Source organism: Zootoca vivipara, chromosome 14, assembly GCF_963506605.1.
Source record: "Zootoca vivipara chromosome 14, rZooViv1.1, whole genome shotgun sequence".
NCBI lineage: Eukaryota > Metazoa > Chordata > Lepidosauria > Squamata > Lacertidae > Zootoca > Zootoca vivipara.
In genome coordinates, this window is record NC_083289.1 from 5,648,905 (window position 1) to 5,672,245 (window position 23,341).

Sequence of the window (23,341 nt, forward strand, 5' to 3'; positions counted from 1 at the left end):
AGAATCAATTTTCCTGAGCTTCTGGAAGAAGAGCCCTTTAATGAACTAGATTTACATTTTAGATCAGGGCAAGTAAGAATTGCCAGAAGTTCCCGGAAAAGCTCCAGGAAAGCTGGCAGGGAACTTTTTGTAAAAGTTGGTGGAACAGGTTTTTTTTTTTTAAGGCTGGAACTGGATCATACTTATATACTAGGATTGCCATATTTTGAAGAGCAAAAAAGAGGACATATTCCTTAGGTCATCCTCCTAAGGAAACATACATACATTTAAGTGCTTAATATTTTATTATAGCACACTCACGTATCAAAATGTGTACACTAACTCAAAGAAAAATAATATCCTAGTAATGCTTTGAAACTGTTGGAATATAATATTTAAACCACATTAAGTACACTTTATTTTTTAATCCTAAATATTATTTCTAATACTTCTAGGTTATTGGGAAATCTTCCAACGTTTGTGTTCAGCATGCAGAACATGACATACTTCAGTTTTGTTTCCTAAATGTAAGCCAAAAATGTTAGATTCCAGGAAACTCTTCACCAAGTTAAGGAGGGAGAGCGGAAGGACCGAGAGGCACATGCCCAGGGCCCAGTGCAGGCAGGGGGGCAGGGGAGAGGCCAAACTACAGGAGCTGCACTCCAGCGGAGGATCCTTTGCAGCCTGAGAGCTTGGCTTCTCCTCCCTCTTCTCCCTAGCTCTGGAATCCCATTCTGCACACACAACAAACATTTCCTCTGCAACCTCTTCCCTAAGTCTGACCAGTGGAGGGTGGTGTGGAGGGAAGAGGAGGAAGTGACTTTGGTGTTGCGGCTCTAACCTGCTAGCCAAGTCCCGGCAAAGCACACCAGCTCCAGCAGGGGCCCGGAATTGACAGCTCCTTTTTGCTGCCGCTTCTCCCCTGCTGCATGCACAACTTGCTCCCGTCAGTCAGCCGCCAAACCCAGACATTTTGCTAAATTTGTAAATTCCGCCTGGAGAGAAATTTTGACCATGAAAAAGAGGACGTGTCCAGGAAAAAGCAGACATATGGCATCTCTGTGTACGCAGAGTATGTTTGGCTACTAAATATTTCTTGTAGGTTCCTCCCTTTTGCAGACTTGATACAAAGATTGCATTATTTCCTTTAGTCAGCTGTTGTGTGTTTGCATCCTTGATCATTTAGAACAGCTGTGTGGAGCCTTTCTGTAGAACAGCCCCTGTCCAGTCAATGACGGCCTCTCATTCCACCAGCAGAGGAGCCTGGAAGGGGCTGGAAGAGGAAGGGCTTCCTTTCATTTCATTTCTCTTGTACCTCCACTTAAGTTTCTGTTCCTTTTTAAGGGATGAAGTTTCACTTGGGGCTATGGGTTGTGCTTCATGAAGAACCCAGAAGGGCATTTGCAGGGCAAGTGTGGTGCAGTGGTCAGTGTGTCAGACTAGCCCTTGAGTGACCAGGGTTCAAATCCCCACTCAGCTAAGAGGCTCCCTAGGTGACTGGGCTAGTCACTGTCCCTTGGCTTCACCTACATCACAGGGTGCTTGTGAGGATAAAAAGAAAGACAGTTTCTTGAAGGAAATGTGAGATAGAGATGCAATAATGACTCAAAGAGGACACAGGGAGCAATACAACTGCCTCCCCTCCTCAAGATGCAAAGGAGCTGAATGGATTAATTTTTGCCCATTTCTTTTCTTCTCACAGGCTGGGTCTGTCTGCCCTTGGAGATGTTTAAATATCACCAAAGGCCAAGCTGGAGCCTTGGGTGCCAGAGCAGGTGCCTTAAAGCAGTTTCTGGTTGGCAGTAGCTCGTCCATCAAGCAATGGGAAGGTGGGCTTCAGTTCTGTAGTTTGCATCCAGGCAGGGAGCAAGGTAGAAGAGCAGAACTACTTCACAAATGACTGGGTGACTCTTTTAACACTTTCATAACCAAGCTCAGAGCTCTCAGCATTTCTTTGAGGTCTCTGGCAATTTCCTCTACTTCTCATCTCTGTTCAACCAAATACATGAACTAAGTAGCTGAAGTGTCCCATTCTGCAACATGATGAGACCTTCACAACAAAAAATAACAGAACCTTTTAAGTAATGACTGCATCCATCTGTTCTCCAGCAAGCTAGGTGCTGCTCATCCAGGGCTCTGAAGCAGAGTCTTAAACTTGCATTGTAGAATCTCAGTGGATTTATATAGTGTGTAAATCTTGGCTATCTCCTCCATGTGGGTTGCCTTTGATTCACAGCCATTCTTTGACCTCAGGAGCTGCCCTGGTATGATGTGAACCAGCTTCAGACCTTTTACAGGGGAAGTAGTGGCTTTATCCATCATGTGACATAAACAGATGGGTGGGTTGGGAAGGGCTCTAAACAAGCAGAAACCATCTCCTAAACATGAATAGTCGCAGAGGCAAATAAATCCTTTTAAGGCAAGACTTGAATAAACTAAGCCATTTTGCTCCTGCTCTAGCCATTCCACGGGGAGAAGAAACAGAGTCTGCAGCCAGCCTCCCCTTGATCCTTGCCCTTTTTTGAAACGCTTTTGCCAGCTGGCTGCCAAAAATAGCTTCCATTCCACACCATATTTGTGCAAGAGACCAGAAGTGACTTGGAAGCCGTTCAGGCCTCCTGTCTTGCTGCTGAAACATACAATGCCTTCTCCCTGTAGCCACTCAGTGGCAATGCATATCACACAGATGAATTGGGAATGCCTTCTGCACATCTTCTCCTTTCTGGATAAAAAGAGCAGGAAGAATTTAGCCCAGACTTGTGTTAAGTTGTTCAGGGTCTTTCAGGATCCCTCGTTGTGGCCTCTGCTGCATTTTCATTCTCCTGCAGAACTGACCAAGAGCAACTTTGTTCTGGGACCAGCCTTACGCTACCTCTCCATCTGCTGGCATTCCAGCCAAGTCAAAGTGTGCAACGTTGAGAACTGGATGAAGAGCACCTTGCAGCAGAACATCTGCAAGACCCACGAGCACATAGTCAATAACTTTTTACACCAGGTTTGCAACAGGTAAGTTCTTGGGCTGTGAAATACTTCATAAAACGGGGGTGGCTTATGTGATAGATGGGAGTTGCATAGGCTGCAGTTGTACGACCTGATTCCTCTTAGATTTTCTGTGGTTTTGCATCAGAATCACTAGTTTTGTTTACATGCATTTCTTGAGCACTCTTCAATCATTGTAACAGGCAGTACAACCCAATATTTCTAGCAGGGTTCTTCCTATTCTTATCCCTTGTTTCCTCCCCCTGGGACCATTCCAACATCTTTTTAAGGTGAAAAAATCAAATAAAGCATAGCAGCCTTCTATGCTTTGGAATTTCCAGAATGTGCTTTACCTTGCCCAGCTATTCCAAGCAGTTTTCAAATGGATGTTATTGCCCTCCAGCTAAAGCAGACTAATTTTGGGCCCCTCTTTCATTTCACTGTAGGAAGATTAACTATTGATATCCTAAGACAAGGTACAAATAACTCCACAGCTGCAAAAATGTCACTCCTTCAAAGTGTGGGGAAAATACAAAAACCCGCTGGAAAGGAAAACACCTCTATGGCTTTCACCCATAGAAGCAATCTCCTTGAAAAAACAAAATATGGACAGAGACTGGGCAACATAAAGAGAGTTTTTGAACTTTACGGAGCAAGAGGCAAAGCTTAAGAAATATGAGGACATTACAGAAGCAGTGAGGGACTGGTTACAATTGAATGAAATGTTTTTTTAAAAAAAAGGTTTTATGAATCAAAGCTCACAATTTGAAAGGGAGCTTATAGAGAACACATAAAAATTGATTTCTAGAATGTATGAGTTGTTATTAGAGTGGGAAACAAAATATGTGCTGGTAAAACCAGCAATGTTACATAAGGCAAGGGATATAGGATATAATATTGAATTGAGTGCACGCGATAAACTATGGAACTAAAATTTATTGCATGTTATACATTAAAAGAGAATTAAATGGGGAAACCCAGCCAGATGGTGGGGTATAAATAATATCATAACAATAACAATAAAATATAAAAATAAAAAATGAAAATGATATATAGGTGGTATCTAACACCTAGTAAGTTGCCAAAGATGTATAAGTCAGAGCTAGAGACTGCTGGAAGTGTAAGGAAAATGGAGGTACCTTCTACCATATGTGGTGGACATGTAAAAGTAGTGAAAGGCTTCTGAGAGATGATTTATAATGAAATGAATTTTTTGGGTGAAAAAGTCTTCTTAAAAAATACCAGAAGCTGTTATTTTAGGAATAATTGGTTCAGATATACCCAGTGATCTGAATGGGGTATGCCAAAAAATGAAATGGCACAATACCAACAAAGGAGGAATGACAGATGAAATTAATGGAGTATGCTGAGATGGCTAGTCTAACAGATATAATAAGAGCAAAAAGAAAGTGTCTTTAAAGATGATTAGAAAAAAATTGTTTGAAAAATTATTGTAAGCAACTTAAAAATGTTAGGATCAGAATAAATTTAGCAGTAAAATTATAAATGGAGAAAAAAACTGGAAGAGAAAGAATAAGGGGTAATTAATATATGCAGCAGTAAAGGAGAAATTGAAATGAACCATGGAAGGGGAGGAAGGGAAGTTGATGTTTAATGTAGGGTTCGCTTTTGTTTGATTTAGGCTTCAGATTTGTAAAATTGAAAATGATATAGATGATACACATTCTCGCAGTAGTTATTACATACAAGAGTACAGTTTGGTATTTCCTAGGTATCTGTTCTCCTATATGTTTGTAAGAAGGCTTCTAATCTCTTGAAATGTGAACTTAAAATAGTTTTTTGAGTTCATTATATGCCATCTCCCTTTTTGGGGGGACGTATTTACAATTCCACCACATATAAATTAGCATATCTTCTATTTCTGGAGACTTCCAACACAAGTTGGATCTTTTCTTGTACATTCTAGCGATTTTACTGGAAGTCAGAAACCATCTGTAGGTCATTTTTTGGATATTCTCTTTAATTGTGTAACATGCCCAAAAATTATTGTCTTCCAGTTTTTCCGATGCATAGCTTGATACTATGTCCAGTATCTGATGCCCAGTGTATCATTGCTGCCTTTACTAACTCATCTTTTGTTTCCTATTCTAATAGGATTTGGTATATTTTTGATAAGCTTTTTGTTGCTTCCTAAAAGTGTTTTTTCAAACTCTGACCCGCCTTCCAAAAACCCCCTCTCTCTCTCCCCCCTATATATCTTGAGAATACTGAAACTAGTGTGTAACTACTCCTGTTAGTAGTTCTCAATTTTTGAGACTGGTAATGTCCCCCATTTTTTCTCCAGATTGATCTTTTATCGCTACTGCCTGTATTGGGGATACCCAGCATGGGATCTTTCTTTCTAACAGGTCGCTGTATCTACTCCAGACATTGTGTAGATTTCCTAATCATATGGTTGAAGAAGCCCTTATGTACTATGTTGTTGTTGTCCGACTCTTCGTGACCCCATGGACCAGAGCACACCAGGCACTCCTGTCTTCCACTGCCTCCCGCAGTTTGGTCAGACTCATTTTGGTAGCTTCGAGAACACTGTCCAACCATCTCATCCTCTGTCGTCCCCTTCTCCTTGTGCCCAGCATCAGGGTCTTTTCCAGGGAGTCTTCTCTTCTCATGAGGTGGCCATGAATATTTGTCTTGTACAATTAACTGTGCCAACCAAACCTCAAGTCATATCCTTCTAAATCCAGAGTCCTCACATCTTTAAATTCCACCCACTCCTTCATTCATACCAGGCATGCTGCCTCATATTTTTAAATCTGGGAGGGGGAATCTCCCTCTACTCTTCTCATGTATCAAAATTTTGTACTTGCTCCAGTTATAGAATACAGCTCATGAAGCCAGAGACTGTAGCACACAGTTTCTGATGTGTATAGCCTGACTCTAAATGTTGCTCTCTGTTCTTCAGTAAAATTTCAATAGCCTGAGCTTGTGGGGTAGGGTGTTCTACACAGCCAATCTGAGGTCTATCAAGCAATTCCCCCAAGTCCTGGAGCAGCTGAAAGACTAACAAATATTAAGGCATAAGATGCCCTTACATTAACAGGGTCCATTCACACAAAGTGGTGTTGAACAGCAGAAAAGCTTGTTCACACAGTAGCCAATCTGTGTATGTACCCTCCTCTTAGGTTGCTGAATGGTGAAGTCTTCCGAAGACTGCAAGGCAGAGAAGTGTCCTCCATGCACTTGTGATGACTTTATTCTGCCTCTAGCTACCAGTTATCAGGAAACATCAGGAGGGCTTCTGCTCTCATGCTGGGCACAATGCAAGCAGGGAATTCTGTAAGAGGATAGGTCTCTGGTCTGATCCAGCAGGTTCACCTTTGTACGACTTTCCCCTCACTTAAGTTGGAATAACCATCCTAGTATGTTTAACTAGCTTATATTTGATGCTTTCTAAATAATTTGAGGTTAGCTAGATTATAATATTGGGAGATGCTCCAGAGGGATATTCTCTATTTGTCTGATGCTGCAAACACAGCAGTTTTGTGGAACCTAATGGATTAAAATTTATTCTTCCATAAGCTTTCTGGAGCAGAGCAGGGAAAGGGAATTCACTCTATTATTTACACTCTAGCTGTAAATAATACTAATACTAATACTAATACTAATACTAAATAATCATTACCAAACTGAAGCTCCCAAATTAGCCACCCTGGAATTGGAAAGTCCACTTGATTAGATGTTTGAAGCATTATCCTAAGTTACATCTATATACATAATGGTTTGGAGAGGGTTTTCTACATTAGAGGGAAATTAATGGCCATTGTTAATGCAATTTATTACTGTAGTCTATGGGCTGTGTTTGCTCCTAGAGAACATGGTCAGTATAAAGTCTCATTTGAAATAGTGCTGTTTTCACAAACATATTTTTTAAAAGGCCCTGGAAGGTGGGTGGGTGCATAGCCACTTTACCCAGTAAATGATTTTAAGTACGGTACTACCTAGTTTGGATCTTCTGCTTCATATAGATATGGGCCAGAGTTTGAATTGGCTTCAGTGGAGTGAGGGATAGAGGGTCTTTAGCACTGTGTGGCTTACGTTTTACTTTGCTAACCTTTAGCACTCATTCTTTCAGATGCCCAAACTTGCTGTCTTTGGTGCTGTCTGGATGTGGCCATGTCACAGACGATTGTATCACACTGCTTCTGATGAGCTGCTCCTGTCTGAGCACTCTCCAACTTGAAAACTGCGTCCAGATAACTGACCGGACTTTAGAAGCTGTAATCCTCTATGCTACATCTTTAGAAATTTTACATGTGGACTTCTGCAGGAATATAACTGAGGCTGGTTTGCAGCAAGTCCGTAAAAACCGTCCACTGCTATCTCTAAAAGCAGAGAGAAGTGCAGACATGATCCCAGACAAAAAGCCAGGCAGCAACTTGCTTGCAGAAAGAGCGTTCAAGAAGCTGCTGTGGCACTAAGCCAAGAGAGGTGGTGCCGGGCTGTGTGTTCTTTCTGTTGTGATATGGTGACCATGTACATACAAAACGAGGGCAAAGTGACCTGTCTGTTCTCCTGCACAAACTCACTAAATTGTGAAAATGGCAAAGCCCTGGAGTTAGGTACTCGGCACTGGCAATCTCACACCTGACTGAAAAGTTTGCAGAGCCAGAGGAATTTGTGAAGGGCGTGGGGACTAGTTCCTGATGGTTTGGGAACATTAAATGTTCAATTTCAAGTGCATTTGCTTTTGTGCTTTGTTTTTTTTTTATAGGTTACTTAGTAAGATCCAGAAAGAACCTGCTCTTGATGTTGTGAGAATGCATTTTTTCCTCCCATTTGGGCAGTGGTGGTGAACATCTGGGTCCTTCCAGCTGTTTGACACCAAGCTCTTCTCTGACCATTACTAGGGCTGGTGTGAGTTGGGTCACAGCTGCTTTATTTACTGGGATCTCAAAAATACCTCAAAAACTGACACAGGAAATTGCTACCTTACAATGGCTTAAACTATACCATGTATTTTAGTGTAAATTATGTAAATCTATTAACTGCAATTCTTCACTTCTATTTACTTTTATACTACCTTTCTTTGAAAAACCTCTCAGATTACTACTCCTCTGGGACTGTAACAAAAAGTAGCATTACTTCCACAGCTGCACAATTAAGACTAAATGTTGAGCCATAGACAAAAGTGAGTGAACAAAGCACATGTCCTTTTTTGATGTTTCAGCTCTCATTGGAAGTACTGTAGTTTCATGTGCCAGATTACAGAAGCCTCCATCCCGGTTTCAGCTGTCCAACCTCATTTAAGGAACTTAATATATTGTGGAATATTAGTTTTTAAAGACTTCTTATGACAAATTGGAGACCCAAATGGCAAGCCACAGTTCTGGGTCAGCACCATGTCAAATATTGACAAAACCACAATTCAGTTCTTGAATTTGCTTTATTTTCTCTGCATAAGGAACCCTGGACAGGCATTTCAAATTAAAACAAAAATAAATATATGAATATTCATGTAAAACTGTCATTTCTAATGAACAATTATACACAATGTACAACTCTTCATGTTCACTGGGAGGGTTTACAAAATGTACCATTCCCAACAAAAATGCACCAGAAAGGCTCCATGCAAACTTATCAAAAGTGAACAAAAATATGGGAGGAGGGGGAGAAAACCCTTACTGATCTCACTTTTTGCATTTTTTTTTGTTTACAGTCACAAAAAATAAACACATCTAAGTTTTGTTACATTTAGAGTAACTAAAAAGGTGGCAGCTGTTTATGTTCCTAAAACATCTATTGTTACCATAAAATGGTGTCAACATTGAACTCTGACATGGGCGAAAAAGGCAGATGATTTTTGTCCACAGAGTTAATAATCTGTGTCTGAGCCCTCAGCGTTGTCCACATTTCGGGACAGCATGTAATTGTCCATATCTATAGACCTGCAATTGTTGATTGCATAGCGCAAACGCTCGGCCATGATTAGCTGACTGGAATAGGGTGGGAGCCTCAGTTGAAAGAAACAAGTCTGTGAGGTAGGCAAGCTGTCGTAAGGCTGTGGAGAGAAAGGCAGAAGACTGTTAAGCAGAAAAGGAAGTCACACACTTTAGGGGTGGGCTGGGTCTGTTCACACACTTGTAGGCTTTTTTTAAAAATAGAACCCTCTTAAGAGTCAGAAAGGCCCAGCCAGGCAGGCTCCTTGAGGAGTCCTCTTTGCTCCAAGGTCCCTCTTTCCCAATTTTAACTAGTGGCAAGGTGAGAGGAAATAGCAGATAATACTGTGTTTCCAGTTCTGTGCAATGAAGACTACCATACTTGGATCCTCCACTGCTGACAGAAACTTTGGGGACCCAATATTTTTATTCTTCCTGGTGTTAATGGTATTGTTATTGTTGTTAATATTGATATTGAAGGGGGAAAATACCGTCCCTTGAACAATCCCAAAGTTTGGGATTCTTCTGCTGAAGATTCATCTGAATCCAGTGTTCCCTTCTAAAAACCATCCTTCTCAGAGTTTGCATTGGCAATGCAGGGACAGCTCAGGCAGGTATCTGCCTCACATCCTTTCCTCCCAACTCCCTCACTTTGCAATACATACTGGAGGACGGAAGCTGGCAGAGGAGTGTGTTGGGACCAAGATACTACGAGCCAGCCTGAAACTCATAGTGGGGGGAGGATGTTGAGTGTGGGATTTCCCAACTGGCAACTGATTTGTACTACCTCTGCAATACACCCTAAGAGAGATACCTACAGCCCAGCTTCTACAGATCACTTTCTATTTTATGGAGAGATCAATATCCATCCTATACAGGATAGAAGAGAAGGGTGTTTTTTAAAAAACAAACCTAGCTGTCATTGTGATAGGATGACTCCCCCCCACCCCACATTCTCCTGTAGATCCCCATCAGAGGCCTTTCACCAACACCACACATCTCACCTCCCCAGCAGTTCCACAAACACAACACAGGAGGGAAAGATCCCAATGGAACCAATAGGGGCACTGTCACTTTAAAAAAAGCACTCCAAGTCCAACCTTCCTTGTGGGCTGGTGTTTGCTGCCCCATTCCTTGGCTGGGCAACTTTATTAATCCTTTGAACAGCTAAGTTTGACACGTTGCTGCATCTAGTTGTGCTTCACCACAACTGGTTTTACCCAAGGGAGCCTTGTTTCAAGCAAGATTTGAATGCCTTCATCTGCAGCATGGAGGAGGAAACCTGTGAGGGCCTCCCAAATGTTGCTGGACTCCAGTTCCCAGCAGCCGCAGTCAGTATGGCCAGTAGCTAGGGATGATGGAGACAGACAACATCCGAAGGACCGCAGGTTCCCTAACCCTAATCTAGAGGAAGTTCTTCATCTACTCCCCTGCACAGGCATTGTCAGTTCAAGATTAGCATTTATATAAACATTCTAAGTCAGTTCAGCCAAATCTGTTAGGCTACCTTCAGTTTTGGGACACAGATGGCGCTGTGGGTTAAACCACAGAGCCTAGAGCTTGCCGATCATGTCGGCGGTTCGAATCCCCACAACGGGGTGAGTTCCCATTGCTCAGTCCCAGCTCCTGCCAACCTAGCAGTTTGAAAGCACTTCAAAGTGCAAGTAAATAAATAGGTACCGCTCCAAGCGGGAAGGTAAACGGCGTTTCCATGTGCTGCTCTGGTTCACCAGAAGCGGCTTAGTCATGCTGGCCACATGACCTGGAAGCTGTATGCCGGCTCCCTCGGCCAATAACGCGAGATGAGCGCCGCAACCCCAGAGTTGGTCACGACTGGACCTAATGGTCAGGGGTCCCTTTACCTTCAGTTTCAGTATTACTTGTTCAAAAGTTTCAGTGTCCAGTGATTACTAGCTTTCTGTTGCCAGACTGAGGCAGGACAGCAATAAAGAGGAAGAAAAGTGGCACCTTACCCGATCGACCTTCATTATTTGGAAACGCTGAGAGATATCCGCTGTGTTAGCTGGCAGACGAGATCTTCCTGACACAAACCTCATGAAAAGGACACGCTCCTCATTCGAAAACTCTTCCAGGGTGTGCCAGAACCACTGTACCAGCTGGTGCTGCTCATCAACTTCCCTGTACCGTACAACCTTCTTCAGAACTTCCACAGAAATTTCTGGCATTCCGCAGACCATCTGCTCCAACTGCTTAGCAGTCAGAAGAGAAAGTAATGGGACTGGAACGATCCACGACATCCCTTCTCGCACTGCAGCCACCTGCAGCCCAGAGATGGAGTTCAGTAGCGGCACACAGATCTCTACTTTGCAACTACACAATCCAAAGTACAGTCAGTGAAAACACTTTTTGGGATGGGTAGCTGGTAGCTCACGTAACTAAAATAAATCTTCAAAAAGGGAATGCTGGCCAGAAATGGTGTGACCTTCTGTGCAACTACTGCAGTGTTGTTAAAAGGTCCCCCCCTTTTTTTGTTGCTGTTCTAGCTTTTGGGATTTTTTGTATTTATTTTAGATCTTTATTTGATTTGTGTGCAAATTGTTCAGTTTGGTTGTCTATTTTTTAATATTTATTTGTTTATGACTTATGTTGTAGCTATGTATTTCAAGTTGTAAGCTGCCTTGAGCATGCCACTTGAGAAAACAGCAACACTAGATATACTGTCAATGATCAAGTGATATTCCAAAAAAGGATATGCACTGAGTTCCGCATGTGTTTGGCAAGAAGCAGGTTTTATGAAGTACTTCCCTAAGAGAGAACTATATTCTTGCAATCATAGACTAAAAACACTGTTGGTTGGCTCAAGTAACATTAATGAAGTAGTATAGTGTGTGGTTGTTGTTAATTTCATATAGTATGCTTTTGAGCAGGCTTCCTCAACCTTGGCCCTCCAGATGTTTTGAGACTACAATTCCCAGCATCCCTGACCATTGGCCCTGCTAGCTAGGGATCATGCGAGTTGTAGGCCAAAAACATCTGGAGGGCTGAGGTTGAGGAAGCCTGATTTTGAGCTTCACAGAGTTCATTGACAGGAAGAACTAGTCTCGGTGTGGAACTTAAGAGCTTGCATACTCCAGCAATACAGATTGGACTAACTCTGAGGTATCTTGCTAAATCTCTTTCTCCACTCTATCATTTAAAAATATGTTTCAAAACTGTATTTTAGATGCATCCTGTCACAGTGGCCGGAGTGGACTACTTCAGAGTAACGACGCTACGCAGCTCTGCATTTTATTCTTTTATTGGTGCTGCGTATTTACAGTGCTCAAGTCATTGCTATTTACACGGAGCGATGTTGTCAGTCGGTTTCAGAACCTCCTAATGGCTTTTGGCGCGTCTTTCTCCAACACAAAAGCTTTGGCAGACCCATCCTCTTGCCCCTCCTCTTCCTGCGTAATTCTGGAGTTGGAGGGATGGGTCTTCCCCCCTTGCTTGCCCCTTCCTGTCCCACCTGGGACCCTGGCTCCTCTACCTTGCCTGAGCCTCGGACACGACTTCCTGCTTCCCCACTGGAATCGGAACTCTCCCTGCTTTCCCCTTTGCTCGGGGACGGGCTTGAACTCAGGAGGGGAGGGACTTCGCGATATCCCCTGTCCCTCACATCCACCCCCCTCCCAAGCTCTCCTTCACCCCTCCCCAGGCCCCCCCCATGTGTCGGTGACGACTGGAAGCCTAAGAACTCAGTGCTCTCCGAGCCCGTTGGTGTGAATACCTCCCCCCAGTCCTGCGAGCCCCCCCCTTCCGCCTGGGCGGACGGGAATCCCAAAAAGTCCGTGGCGTCAGAGCTGGTGGGGGTAAAAACGTTCTGCCAATCTGCTCCTTCCTCTGACTGGGTGGATCTCGGTGACACCCATACCTCATCCTCTGGTTCCTCAAACTCCGCTTCCCAGCGCCATGGTGAGCTGCTCTCCCGTGCCTCCTCCTCCTCCCCCTCCCTTTCCATGTGCCAGGGCTTGGGTCTGTGGGGAAAGAGGGCGTGAAATTCTTCCACCAAGAATTCCTCCTGTATCTGAGTGGCTGGGACCCATTCATTCTGGGACGGTGGAGCATCCTCCCATGCCATGAGGTACTCCAGTCCCCCCACCCCCCACCTTGAATCCAGGATGGCCGTGGCCTCATTGAGTTGCTCCCTGCCTTCCCTCTCCCCCCCTCCCTCGGGGTTTTGTTCGCTGTCTCGGAGCCTGCTGCTTTCCCTGTACGGCGACAGCAGCGATCTATGAAACACTGGATGCACCCTCATGTCCTCTGGCAGTGCCAGCCTGTATGCCACCGGGTTTACCTGTTGCGTGACCGTGAAGGGGCCCAGCCTTTTGGGTGCCAGCTTTTTGCACCTCCCTCTGGTGGGAAGGCCCTCCGAGGACAACCACACCTTGTCCCCCACCCTGATGACCTCCCCTTGTCGCCTGTGGCGATCTGCCCCCTTTTTGTACGCTTCCTTGGCCCTCTCCAAGTGTTCTCTGAGCTGCTGGTGCACCGTCTCCAGTTCCTCTGCCCAATCCTCAGCCTGTGGGCCCTCCTCCTCCTCCTCCTCCCTCTCCCTCTCTGGGAAAGATCTGAGGTCGCGCCCGTAATTGGCCTTAAAGGGCGACACCCCTGTGGAGACGTGCACTGCATTGTTGTAGGCAAATTCTGCTAGTGGCAAGCGATCCACCCAGTCCGTTTGCCGCTGGCTGACGTAGCATCTCAGGTACTGCTGCAGAATGGCGTTGACCCTCTCCGCTTGTCCGTTGGTCTGCGGGTGTCTAGCCGTCGACAAGCTGACCTCCACCTGCAGGAGGTTCATGAGCCGCCGCCAGAACCTGGAAACAAATTGGCGGCCACGATCCGAAATAACCCTTAAAGGTAATCCATGCAGTCTGAAAATGTGATCAACAAACAGTTTGGCTGTCTCTTCTGCCGAGACTGCCCTGGCACACGGTATAAAGTGACACATTTTGGACATAAGGTCCACCACCACCAACACTGCAGTCTTACCCCTGGACGAAGGCAGATCTGTGATGAAGTCCATGGACACCACTTCCCACGGCCTGTGTGGTGTGGCTAAGGGCTCCAGCAACCCTGGTGGCGCTGCTCTGACCACCTTCGCCCGCTGGCAGGTGGTACAGCCCCTTACATAGTCTCGAACATCTTCCCGCACCCCTGGCCACCAGAAGTGTCTCATGACTAGGTGAGCGGTTTTGTCCCTTCCAAAATGCCCCGCTGTAGGGTTGTCGTGCATCTGCTTGAGGACCGTACGTCGAAGCTGGGTGGTGGGTAGGTACAGCGCACCCTTGTAGAAAAGCAGCCCTCTGCGTTCTGCAAAGTCTTTTGCCTGCTCCCTCCCCCCTCTCAGTTCTCTGAAGATGCGGTTGGCAAATTCATCCGCTGCCGTCAGTGCTGTGAGTTCTGCCTCGCTCACCACAGCTGCTCCGCAGGACCATGCCGACGGGGGGAAAATGTGCCTTGGGGCTGGTGGCGCCTCCTCCTCCATGTACTCTGGCTTGCGGGAGAGGGCATCCGCCCTGACATTCTGCTCCCCCGGGATGTAGTGGATGGAGAAGTTGAAGTTCGAGAAGAACTCTGCCCACCGTATCTGCCGCTGGTTGAGCACCCTGGCAGTTCTCCAGAACTCCAGGTTCTTGTGGTCTGTGCACACCTGGATGGGGTGCTTCGCGCCCACCAGGAAGTGTCGCCAGTGCTGGAACGCAGCGTAGATCGCAAGAAGTTCCCTATCAAACACTGTGTAGTTGCGTTCAGGCTGTGTCAGCTTCCTGGAGAAGAAGGCACAGGGTCTCCACTCCCTGTTGGCGTCCAGTTGCAACAAAATTGCGCCCACAGCTTTTTCAGAAGCATCTGTCTCAATGCGTAGGGGCGCGTCCTGCACCACATGGAACAGGTTTTGGTCTGAGGCGAACACTCTCTTGAGGCTTTCGAACGCTGCTTGCGCCTCTGGTGTCCACTTGAACTTCTGCTTGCCTCTCAGGCAGTCCGTGATGGGAGCCGTAACGCGAGAGAAGTTCTTGATGAACTTCCTGTAGAAGTTAGCGAAGCCTAGTAGGCGTTGGGCATCTTTGCGCGTCCTGGGGCTGTGCCAGTCCAGGATGGCCTGCACCTTGTCCTTGTCCATCGCCAGCCCCTTGTCTGACAGCTTGTAGCCCAGGAAGTCCACCTCTTTGGTGTGAAACTTGCACTTCTCCAGCTTCACATACAGGTGGTGCTCCTTCAGGCGTTGCAACACCTCTCTGACATCTTTCACATGCTGCACTGGGTCATTCGAGTAGATAAGGATGTCATCTAGGAAGACCAAGCATTTCCTGAAGAGGAGGGACCCCAGGACGTGGTGCATGAAGGCCTGGAAGCATGCTGAGCCCCCTTGCAAACCGAAGGGCATCACCAGATATTCAAAAGAGCCCAGAGGCGTGAACATCGTGGTTTTCCATTCATCTCCTTCCCGGATCCTGATCAAGTTGTACGCCCCCCTTAGGTCCAGCTTGGTGAAAATCTTGCCCCTGCGTGCCGCTGTCAGGAGATCATCCACTCTGGGCATGGGGAAAGCCACGGGCTCTGTCACCGAATTCAGCCGTCTAAAGTCCACCACAAGACGGCGCTGTTGCGTGTCTTTCTTGTCCACCCAGAAGACCGGGCTGCCCCCTGCTGCCTTGCTTTCCCTTATGAACCCCCGCTTGAGGTTCTTGTCGATGAAAGCGCGCAGATCCTCCAGCTCCTGGTCTGACATGGCGTACAGCTTGGCTGGGGGTATCGTCGCCCCTGGCACCAGGTTGATCTGGCAGTCAAAAGGCCTGTGCGGGGGTAGGTGGTCGGACTCCGCTTCGCTGAAGACCTCCTGCAGGTCCCAGTACTGCTTGGGTATTGCCTCACCCCCTTTGATATGCATGGTGGCCACCGTGGCTATCGGAGGCCCCTCCCCTGGTTGGTGCTGCATGCAATGTTCCAGACAAAAGTCTGACCCAAACGTGATGCACCTCTGGTGCCAACTGATGGAGGGGTCGTGGCGCGCCAGCCAGCTCATGCCCAAGACGATGGGGGGGTCTGAGATGGTGGTGACGTTGAACGCCAGTGTCTCTGAGTGCCTTCCCACCGTCATTCTCATGGGGGGGGTTTGATGTGTGATGGCCCCTCCCAGCAGCTCCCTGCCGTCAATGGTTGCTACGTGCAGAGGAAAATCCAACTGCAAAAGCTGGATTTGGTGCTCTTCTGCAAAGCTTCTCGAGAAGAAGTTGGCGGACGCCCCACTGTCAATTAAGGCGAGGACCGTCAGGGGATAGCCATTTGGGAGCGTTAGCGTCACTTCTAGAACCACTCCTGCTCTGGGAGGGGTGGGCTGGCTCTGCACCTCTCTGTGCGGGTGGGCGGGCTGGGGCTGTTGTCTGCTGACTGTGCCTGGCTGCTGCCCCTTGTCTCCTGCAGCCAGGCTTTCCCGTTTCCCTGCTGTGGTGCTGCGTCAGTGGGGGAGGGCACCACCGTTCCCGCCTTTCCTTGCCACTCCCTGCGATGTGGGCAGTCTCTGACGAGATGCTGGGGTGAGTTGCAGAGAAAGCAATTCCCGCCCCTTCCCTCCTTGCGTCTTGGCGCCGCTGGGGTTTGAAAAGCCCGCGCGCGCGCGCTATCAATCTGCATGGGCTCCTGGTCCTGGCTGGCTCCAGGCGTGGCCTGAAAGGGTTGTTGAGGGAGTGGCTTCTCCTGCGACCGTGGGAACCAAGCCCGCTTTGCGCGCGTCGCTTGCTTGTCGTTCCACCGGGATTCCTGCCTCACCCCCACCGCCAGAGCTGCTTTGCTCAGCTGATCCATAGTACTGGGCTTTGGACCTCTCGAGAGTTCATCCTTCACCTCCTCGCTCAAACCCAAGTAAAACGCAGCTTGCATGGGAGGCGAATCCAAAACCCACCCCAGTCTGTGCACCAGCATGGTGAATTTCGCCCAATATGCGCGAACTGTCATATTTCCTTGGCGTAAATTATGCAGTTCCTCCTTAGTCAGGTCCAAATGACTATCGGACGAATACATCGTCCTCAAACCTTCTAGAAATTGTTGGACATTTTTCATGCAAGGATTCTTGGTTGCGATTAATGGTCTTAGCCACTCCCTGGCTGCTCCGGTGAGATGTTCCACAATAAACGCTACTCTGTGCTCATCATCGGGGAACTCATTCTGGTGCAGCTCAAGAGCATACACGATCTCAGTCTCAAAGCCCTGAAACTCCTTCGGGTCTCCATTGAACTTGCTTACAAGGGTCCCTGCTCTCCTTCCTGGCAGCACTTGGACTTGGGGAGCCCCTCCCGCCTTGTTTTTCTCTGCATCCAGCTTGTTTTGGAGGTCTACCGCCACCGCCCTTAAATGCTGCTCTTTTTCCTGGAGCTCTCTCACCTGTTCCGCAAGTTGTAGCCGGTCGTCCTGGACCTTCTTAGTCTCCTCTTTAGCTGCCTTCAATTCTCCCTGCGCCTGCAGCGACAGCTGTTGCAGTTCTAGCTGGGCTTGCTCAGCGATCTGCCGCCACTTCTCCGCCTCGGACACGCTCATCCCGGCAACTCCGAAGTAGCCCAAAAATGATTAGGAGGTTGCTGTCACAGTGGCCGGAGTGGACTACTTCAGAGTAACGACGCTACGCAGCTCTGCATTTTATTCTTTTATTGGTGCTGCGTATTTACAGTGCTCAAGTCATTGCTATTTACACGGAGCGATGTTGTCAGTCGGTTTCAGAACCTCCTAATGGCTTTTGGCGCGTCTTTCTCCAACACAAAAGCTTTGGCAGACCCATCCTCTTGCCCCTCCTCTTCCTGCGTAATTCTGGAGTTGGAGGGATGGGTCTTCCCCCCTTGCTTGCCCCTTCCTGTCCCACCTGGGACCCTGGCTCCTCTACCTTGCCTGAGCCTCGGACACGACTTCCTGCTTCCCCACTGGAATCGGAACTCTCCCTGCTTTCCCCTTTGCTCGGGGACGGGCTTGAACTCAGGAGGGGAGGGACTTCGCGATATCCCCTGTCCCTCACACATCCATATGACAGCCTATTTGACTATAAACTTTCAGAGGGCAAACCTTTGAAGCCACTAGACTCAAGTGAAGGCAGTCCATACACACTCTTGGATGCAGCAAAGTGACAACACAAAAGTCTTCATAATAGAAAGCAGCCACAAAATGGGAATTTTTAAAATTATAAACAGCTATAGAAATAAATGAAAACCTTATAAATACTTCTGAGATTCTCACCTGACGGTCTATTTCATGGAGTCTGTACTCGATGGCCCTTTCCACGTACTCCTTTCGGTTTGAAAAAGTAAGTGGGATACTGTTCCCACCAGGGATTATGGGAACCATTTTTCCATCAGCACTCTGGCCAACAAATGAATCTAAAGGAATCATCTAATTGGAAAGAAAAACAAGACTTTAACACTGGAGTTGTGGCCGACCTTCCAAAATGTCCATATTTATCATTTCACTACTACGCATGGCCTGGTTTCCACCTTAGCCTGGATTTCAACAATGCATTCTTTTTACTTCTCACTCTACAAGTGCCCCCAAACGAAGTATCCCTTTATATGACTTTCAACTCCAGGGCCATGATCATGTGTGCCTTGCACATTGGTTCTAAGCATGGCAGCATCTAGCATGCTGACTTCAGGAGGTGGAAATAGTGGGACAGAGACTTACTGCTTAACTTACCTCATGGAAATTCTCTTCCGTAATCCCACTGTCTTCAATGTGAAGAATGCTGTTGAGGGTTTGCACATAGAGAAGATCCACCTCCTCCAAGTCCTCCAGAGTGAGTGGGATACAGCACAATTGCTTCCAGACCATGGGAGCCAAATGAAGATCTAAAGGCTTCTTGGTACGAATGGCCACACCCATAAGAATGCCCAGGAACTTGAACTGCATCAGGTGTTCATCTGAGCAGGCAGAAGGGTTGAAGAGGAACCTTGAAAAGATACAAGGCATAGGAGTGATGTCAATACACAGGCTTCACTAGAATGGTTACCCAAAGAGTCAGGATTCGCGGGTTTACCACAGGACTCAAGGGGCTCTGCATCACTTAACTGCAGTTTTGTGCCAAGACATAAATGCAGCACCTGCTTGCCCACCGACTCAAATCCTTGAGACTGTCTGGTGGGGGAATCTTATACATTGCAGTAAAAACTCCAAACACAAACTTGTTCAAATTCTTTTTGAAGCCATTTGTGGCATATACCCTGAAATCTGGCACAAAATAATATGAACAACAATTTTTAACATGGTGAAGTTGACGTCAGTTAATTTTATTTTCAATATTTTTATGCCATTCCATAGGCATAAAGGTCACTGTGTCCTTTGATTCTGTCATGTTGAGCTTATCATGTGACTGCCTCAATACGTGTCCAGATAGCAACTCACACCCTTGCCTTACAAGCCCAGAAATGGAGTAATGATCCAATAATGCATGGCAGGATTCAGAAGGCCAGCTTACACACCTTGAAGCCAACATATTGGAGTTTGGTTTTGCTGTGGAGCAGAAGCATTTTCTCCAATGATCAAGCATGAACATACAAAATTGAGCAACCTTTGGGGGCATTTTACTTCATTATGTTCTATGAATAAGGGTTAGTTTTGTTTAAGACAACCCAGTCTCTTCTGGTTCAGTGGTGGAGTAATTTTCATGCAAACACCTTTTAAAGATTTTAAATGAACTTTTAGCCCAACAGCTTACCTAGCTGCTTTGTATGGCACGGGGTTGATCTACAAGCTGCTGTTCAGAGTCTGGGTCCTCTGACAATGGGCTGCAAATATATCACTAGAGGGTAGCTGCAGATCAAACGCAGGCAATTAAGTTCAGAATCCTGATTGCAATTAGCTGGCTTTCATCCAGTTGCCTACCTTTTACAGTCCAGAGCCAACATCCAACATTTTACTCCCTTTAATACTTAGGTGATTTTACTAAGATCACAGGGACTTGCCTCGCTCATTTCAACAGGGCCTGCCTTGAATTCAGAGACTAGCAGCCTTTAAAGAAGAGAACACCTTGCCACTTACCTATCTCTGTTGTAGCCGACTTCAGCTGTTGCGTTTGGGGAAGGAATTAGGAGGTCTACCACACCAGTTTCAAGTTCCTTATAAATTAAGAAAGAGGGATGGAGAGTGTGAGAGCATTTAAAGCATTATCAAATCTGCCCAAGCATATAAAACTACATGTTTCCATACTAGCTACAAGAAAAAGGGTCTTTGTAGTCCTCACACGCACAAAATTAGTAGTGATTTGATTTAGAGAAACTCAGTCTCAGTGTTTCTAAATTGACTCTTGGAGCAGACTTAATTTTCATTTAAAAAATATTATAAAACTGTAATTCCATGCTAATGTATGGCATGCTGAAACTGTGGAGCAGTAATACGGTAGTAGGTAACTAAGGTCCACAATAGTCTCAGCACAAAGTATTTTGCTGGCTGGGAAAATGCTTGCTGCACCCACAACAAGCCATAATTTACAAGGAGCAAAATCCAACAAGGGAGTTCTCATGGATGTGAGCCAGAGCTGCAGAAGCACACTTCTCGGGGGGTGGGGTGTGTGTGTGTGGTCTCCCCAAGTAAGATCTCTGTCTCTCTCACTTTGCTGCCTTTAACAGTATTGATTCTTCCATAGGAGTATTGGATCACACACGGTGTTGGTGCACCCCACCTGACCTTTTAAAAACCCCATTTTAAGTACATTAAAATTGGGTTTAAAATCCTTTTGAAAATCATTGGCCTGCCCCCTTTCAGGGACAGATTTGGGGTGGGTGCCCCCCAAGGTAGCCCTGAGCTAATCAGCTTGATCCAGGGGGGTAACAGGGCAGATCTGGGACTTTGTGCATAGCCCTGCTGAACAGTCACCTAATTTCTGGTAGACAAACATGGCAGGGAGCCTCTACACAAATGACCAGTTGCAGAGATTCTGGAGTTTCCAGAAACACCTTATATGAATAAGTGCGGGTGTCTCTGGTTATGAGGAGAGCAGATTCCACTGAGAAGCAAGTCATACCTGCCCCCTCATGGGGATGCCACAGAGTGACATGCAAGGACATGGGAGACACATTTCTGCTACCTGACTGGCCAACATTATCTCAGCCTGGCTGCTTTCAGTCCCAGGGAAGGTCCTCTTATCATAGACTGCCACTCTTTTTTTAAAGATCTGTATAGCTATATAAAACTACCGATTTGTTGACCTGCAGAATGCCCTCACTTCACACATTTCAGAATCCTGCCATGAGTAAAAAAATGCTGGACTATAATATCACCTTCCAACTTGACAAACCCATTTCCATTCCAAAACAGGCTGGCATTCTATTCAGAACTTTCATCAGGTTAAGGACACATGCACAGGAGATAAGATTTTGAGGAAGAAACTGAAACAATTTAAAACTCTATTTAAAATCAAATACCTGGCACATTTCAGTAATTGTGTCATCGAAGACGCCCCCTGCATCATCAGCCCCTTCCCCCACTAACTTCACTTTCCAGGCACGAGAGGGCAGGCGAAGATCCGATGCATTCAGCTTCACAACTTGCCTTGCGATTTGAACAAAAATAGGCTTACATTTCCGACCTCTTTGGGGGAAAAGAAAACATCCGTTAACTTCAACCAAACTTGCTTGGAGGAAAACAAACTACAAGCACTGATTCAGATATGAGGCTAAGCTAAACCATGACTTTGCTGGGGTAGTGTAGCAGCAGGACCAGAGGGGAGAGCACCCACACATTTGCCCAGTTGCACTAAGCCATGGTTTTGCACAGTGTAACATGCTGACTGGGTCTCTCCTACAACACCAGAAAGAAAGAAAAATGCAGCCTGACCTTGTTGAGATCCTTTTGACGGTTATCTGTGGCCCATAGTTTTTCCCCTGAACCATGGTTTTTCCAATGGAGCGGACCATGGGGAGGGTGTAAACTCTTGGTGCAAGTAACGGCCTCAGTTGTCCTTGAACAATCCCCCATGTCCCAGCATTGTAATGGGATGTGCTGCTCTGTAAGAAAAGGAGGGCCACCTACTTGAGGTCAACAGACTCTCCAGCCCCAGTGCTTGCTTGCCAACCTCCCTCCCTCAGAACAGCGGGCAGGGCTGGAGTCCCTGGTGAAGTCCAGAAATAAACAGTAAATTGCAAAAACTCGGGCCAGGAGGAAGATGAATTTCAAGTAAATCTTCAAAAGGTTTTATTTATGTAATGATAGGACGAATTCAAATAGGAATCAATTCCAGTAGGATAGTGAGCCATATACAAATTAATTCCAGTGAAAAAAATCCCAGGACAAGGCCCTGTTTCGCCAATTCTTCATCAGCAATGTTTTAATGGTCAGAGTGTACCAAGTATGTTTGCCTCGCTTTCCATTTATATATTTAAGCAAAAGCATTTAAAGATATGGACACTTCAAGACTTGGCTTTGACACCTAAGGGCACATTCCATAGGTTTGCCTATACGAGCTTTCATAATGTGAGCTGAGGGGGTGCAAGAGACAACACAATTGTGCACCTCCACAGTCACACAAGCAGAGCTTGCAAGCTGCCGAATGGATTAGCTCGTTCTTTTAGGGAGGGGTGAGAGGGATGACTAGCTGCTAAAAAGATTACTATACACAAGAGATTATGAAGCAGTGTAACTAAGGTTTTATTGGAGTGAGATTTTATAAGATTAAGAATGCACCTGTGACAAGGTTATAAATTAAGGAATGTTACCTGGTTATTGGGACTGAGATTCAGCAACCTCCAGGAGGAATACATGAGGTCTGAGAAATGGTACAGCAGCCTCAGTCTTGCCCTTACGGTGTGGATGCTCACTTCCTTCAGCGCCCCATACTGAGGCGGGATGGCATCTGGCAAGCCAAGCTGTAAAGGCACTGAGACACCTGCCATCGGAATTAAGAGAAGGGTGTGATCCTGCAGCCTCAAAGGCCCTGTGCACATACAACCATTTCTGACAGGCCTGTGATGCCAACAAAATGGCACTGGTGGATCTTCAAAGGGGAAAGGACAACAAAGTGCATGAAAGCACTTTTTTGTCAAAATGGGACACAATATTATTGTTCATAAATCATATTGGTTGTGTAAATTACCACTAACTGGTGCTATCCCATCCTGCTCCTCTGTCAGCATAAAAAGTCTTAAGGATTTTAGATGGAAGAATCAGGACTCATGTAAATATTGCTTTGCCCCCAACCTGGGATTGGCACTGCAGGGAAACGGCCAGTTCTTGGCTGTTGGGTTCACTCCCAGCCTCAGCACCCTTCTTTACCTGGAGCTCGTGGTGGAACAGGTGGAGCTGTCCATGCGGCACTGTGGCATCGCCCAGCTGAAATCTGCCGGATGCTCTTCCCTTGCAAGAAGGTAATCAGAGTTGGCTCCCGGATGTGGTTGGTATGGCCCAGTCCAAGCTAGAAACCAGGAAGAGATTTGGAGAGGAGGAGGAGTTATGTAGCCCTCTAATGCATGTAGAAGAGCTGTCAAATACACAATTGGAGTTCTAGACTGGGA

The 23,341-nt window shown here is 46.3% G+C and overlaps 2 protein-coding genes across 12 annotated transcripts in view; one reads left to right on the forward strand and one right to left on the reverse strand.

Moving 5' to 3' along the window:
- The first annotated feature begins 139 nt into the window (after positions 1 to 139).
- Positions 140 to 7,662, forward strand: FBXL22 (F-box and leucine rich repeat protein 22). Its single transcript, XM_035130902.2, has 2 exons — positions 140 to 2,985; positions 7,055 to 7,662. Exons 1-2 carry the CDS (start codon positions 2,621 to 2,623, stop codon positions 7,398 to 7,400), a joined length of 711 nt encoding a protein of 236 aa, XP_034986793.1. The 5' UTR covers positions 140 to 2,620; the 3' UTR covers positions 7,401 to 7,662.
- A 689-nt stretch (positions 7,663 to 8,351) lies between these two features.
- Positions 8,352 to 23,341, reverse strand: part of HERC1 (HECT and RLD domain containing E3 ubiquitin protein ligase family member 1) — a 119,514-nt gene continuing 104,524 nt past the window's right edge. For 8 of the 11 annotated variants that reach the window (XM_035130896.2, XM_035130891.2, XM_035130895.2 and 5 more), the window contains exons 70-78: positions 23,103 to 23,241; positions 22,547 to 22,716; positions 21,669 to 21,859; positions 21,257 to 21,422; positions 19,875 to 19,951; positions 18,534 to 18,786; positions 18,081 to 18,233; positions 10,832 to 11,137; positions 8,352 to 8,980 (exon numbers count right to left, since the gene is read on the reverse strand). In XM_035130896.2, coding sequence (XP_034986787.1) covers positions 8,795 to 8,980; positions 10,832 to 11,137; positions 18,081 to 18,233; positions 18,534 to 18,786; positions 19,875 to 19,951; positions 21,257 to 21,422; positions 21,669 to 21,859; positions 22,547 to 22,716; positions 23,103 to 23,241 — 1,641 coding nt within the window. In that variant the 3' untranslated portion in view covers positions 8,352 to 8,794. The remainder of the gene's footprint in view (positions 8,981 to 10,831; positions 11,138 to 18,080; positions 18,234 to 18,533; positions 18,787 to 19,874; positions 19,952 to 21,256; positions 21,423 to 21,668; positions 21,860 to 22,546; positions 22,717 to 23,102; positions 23,242 to 23,341) is intronic. The other 3 variants (XM_035130899.2, XM_035130894.2, XM_035130892.2) reach the window with 1 other exon arrangement.

What these genes read in the sequence shown, in the direction of transcription:
- FBXL22 (XM_035130902.2), top strand. Translation starts at nt 2,621, where the DNA reads ATGCCTTCTCCCTGTAGCCACTCAGTGGCAATGCATATCACACAGATG. An exon ending in TTACACCAGGTTTGCAACAG is followed by an intron (nt 2,986 to 7,054) that starts GTAAGTTCTTGG and finishes TCATTCTTTCAG; the next exon opens with ATGCCCAAACTTGCTGTCTT.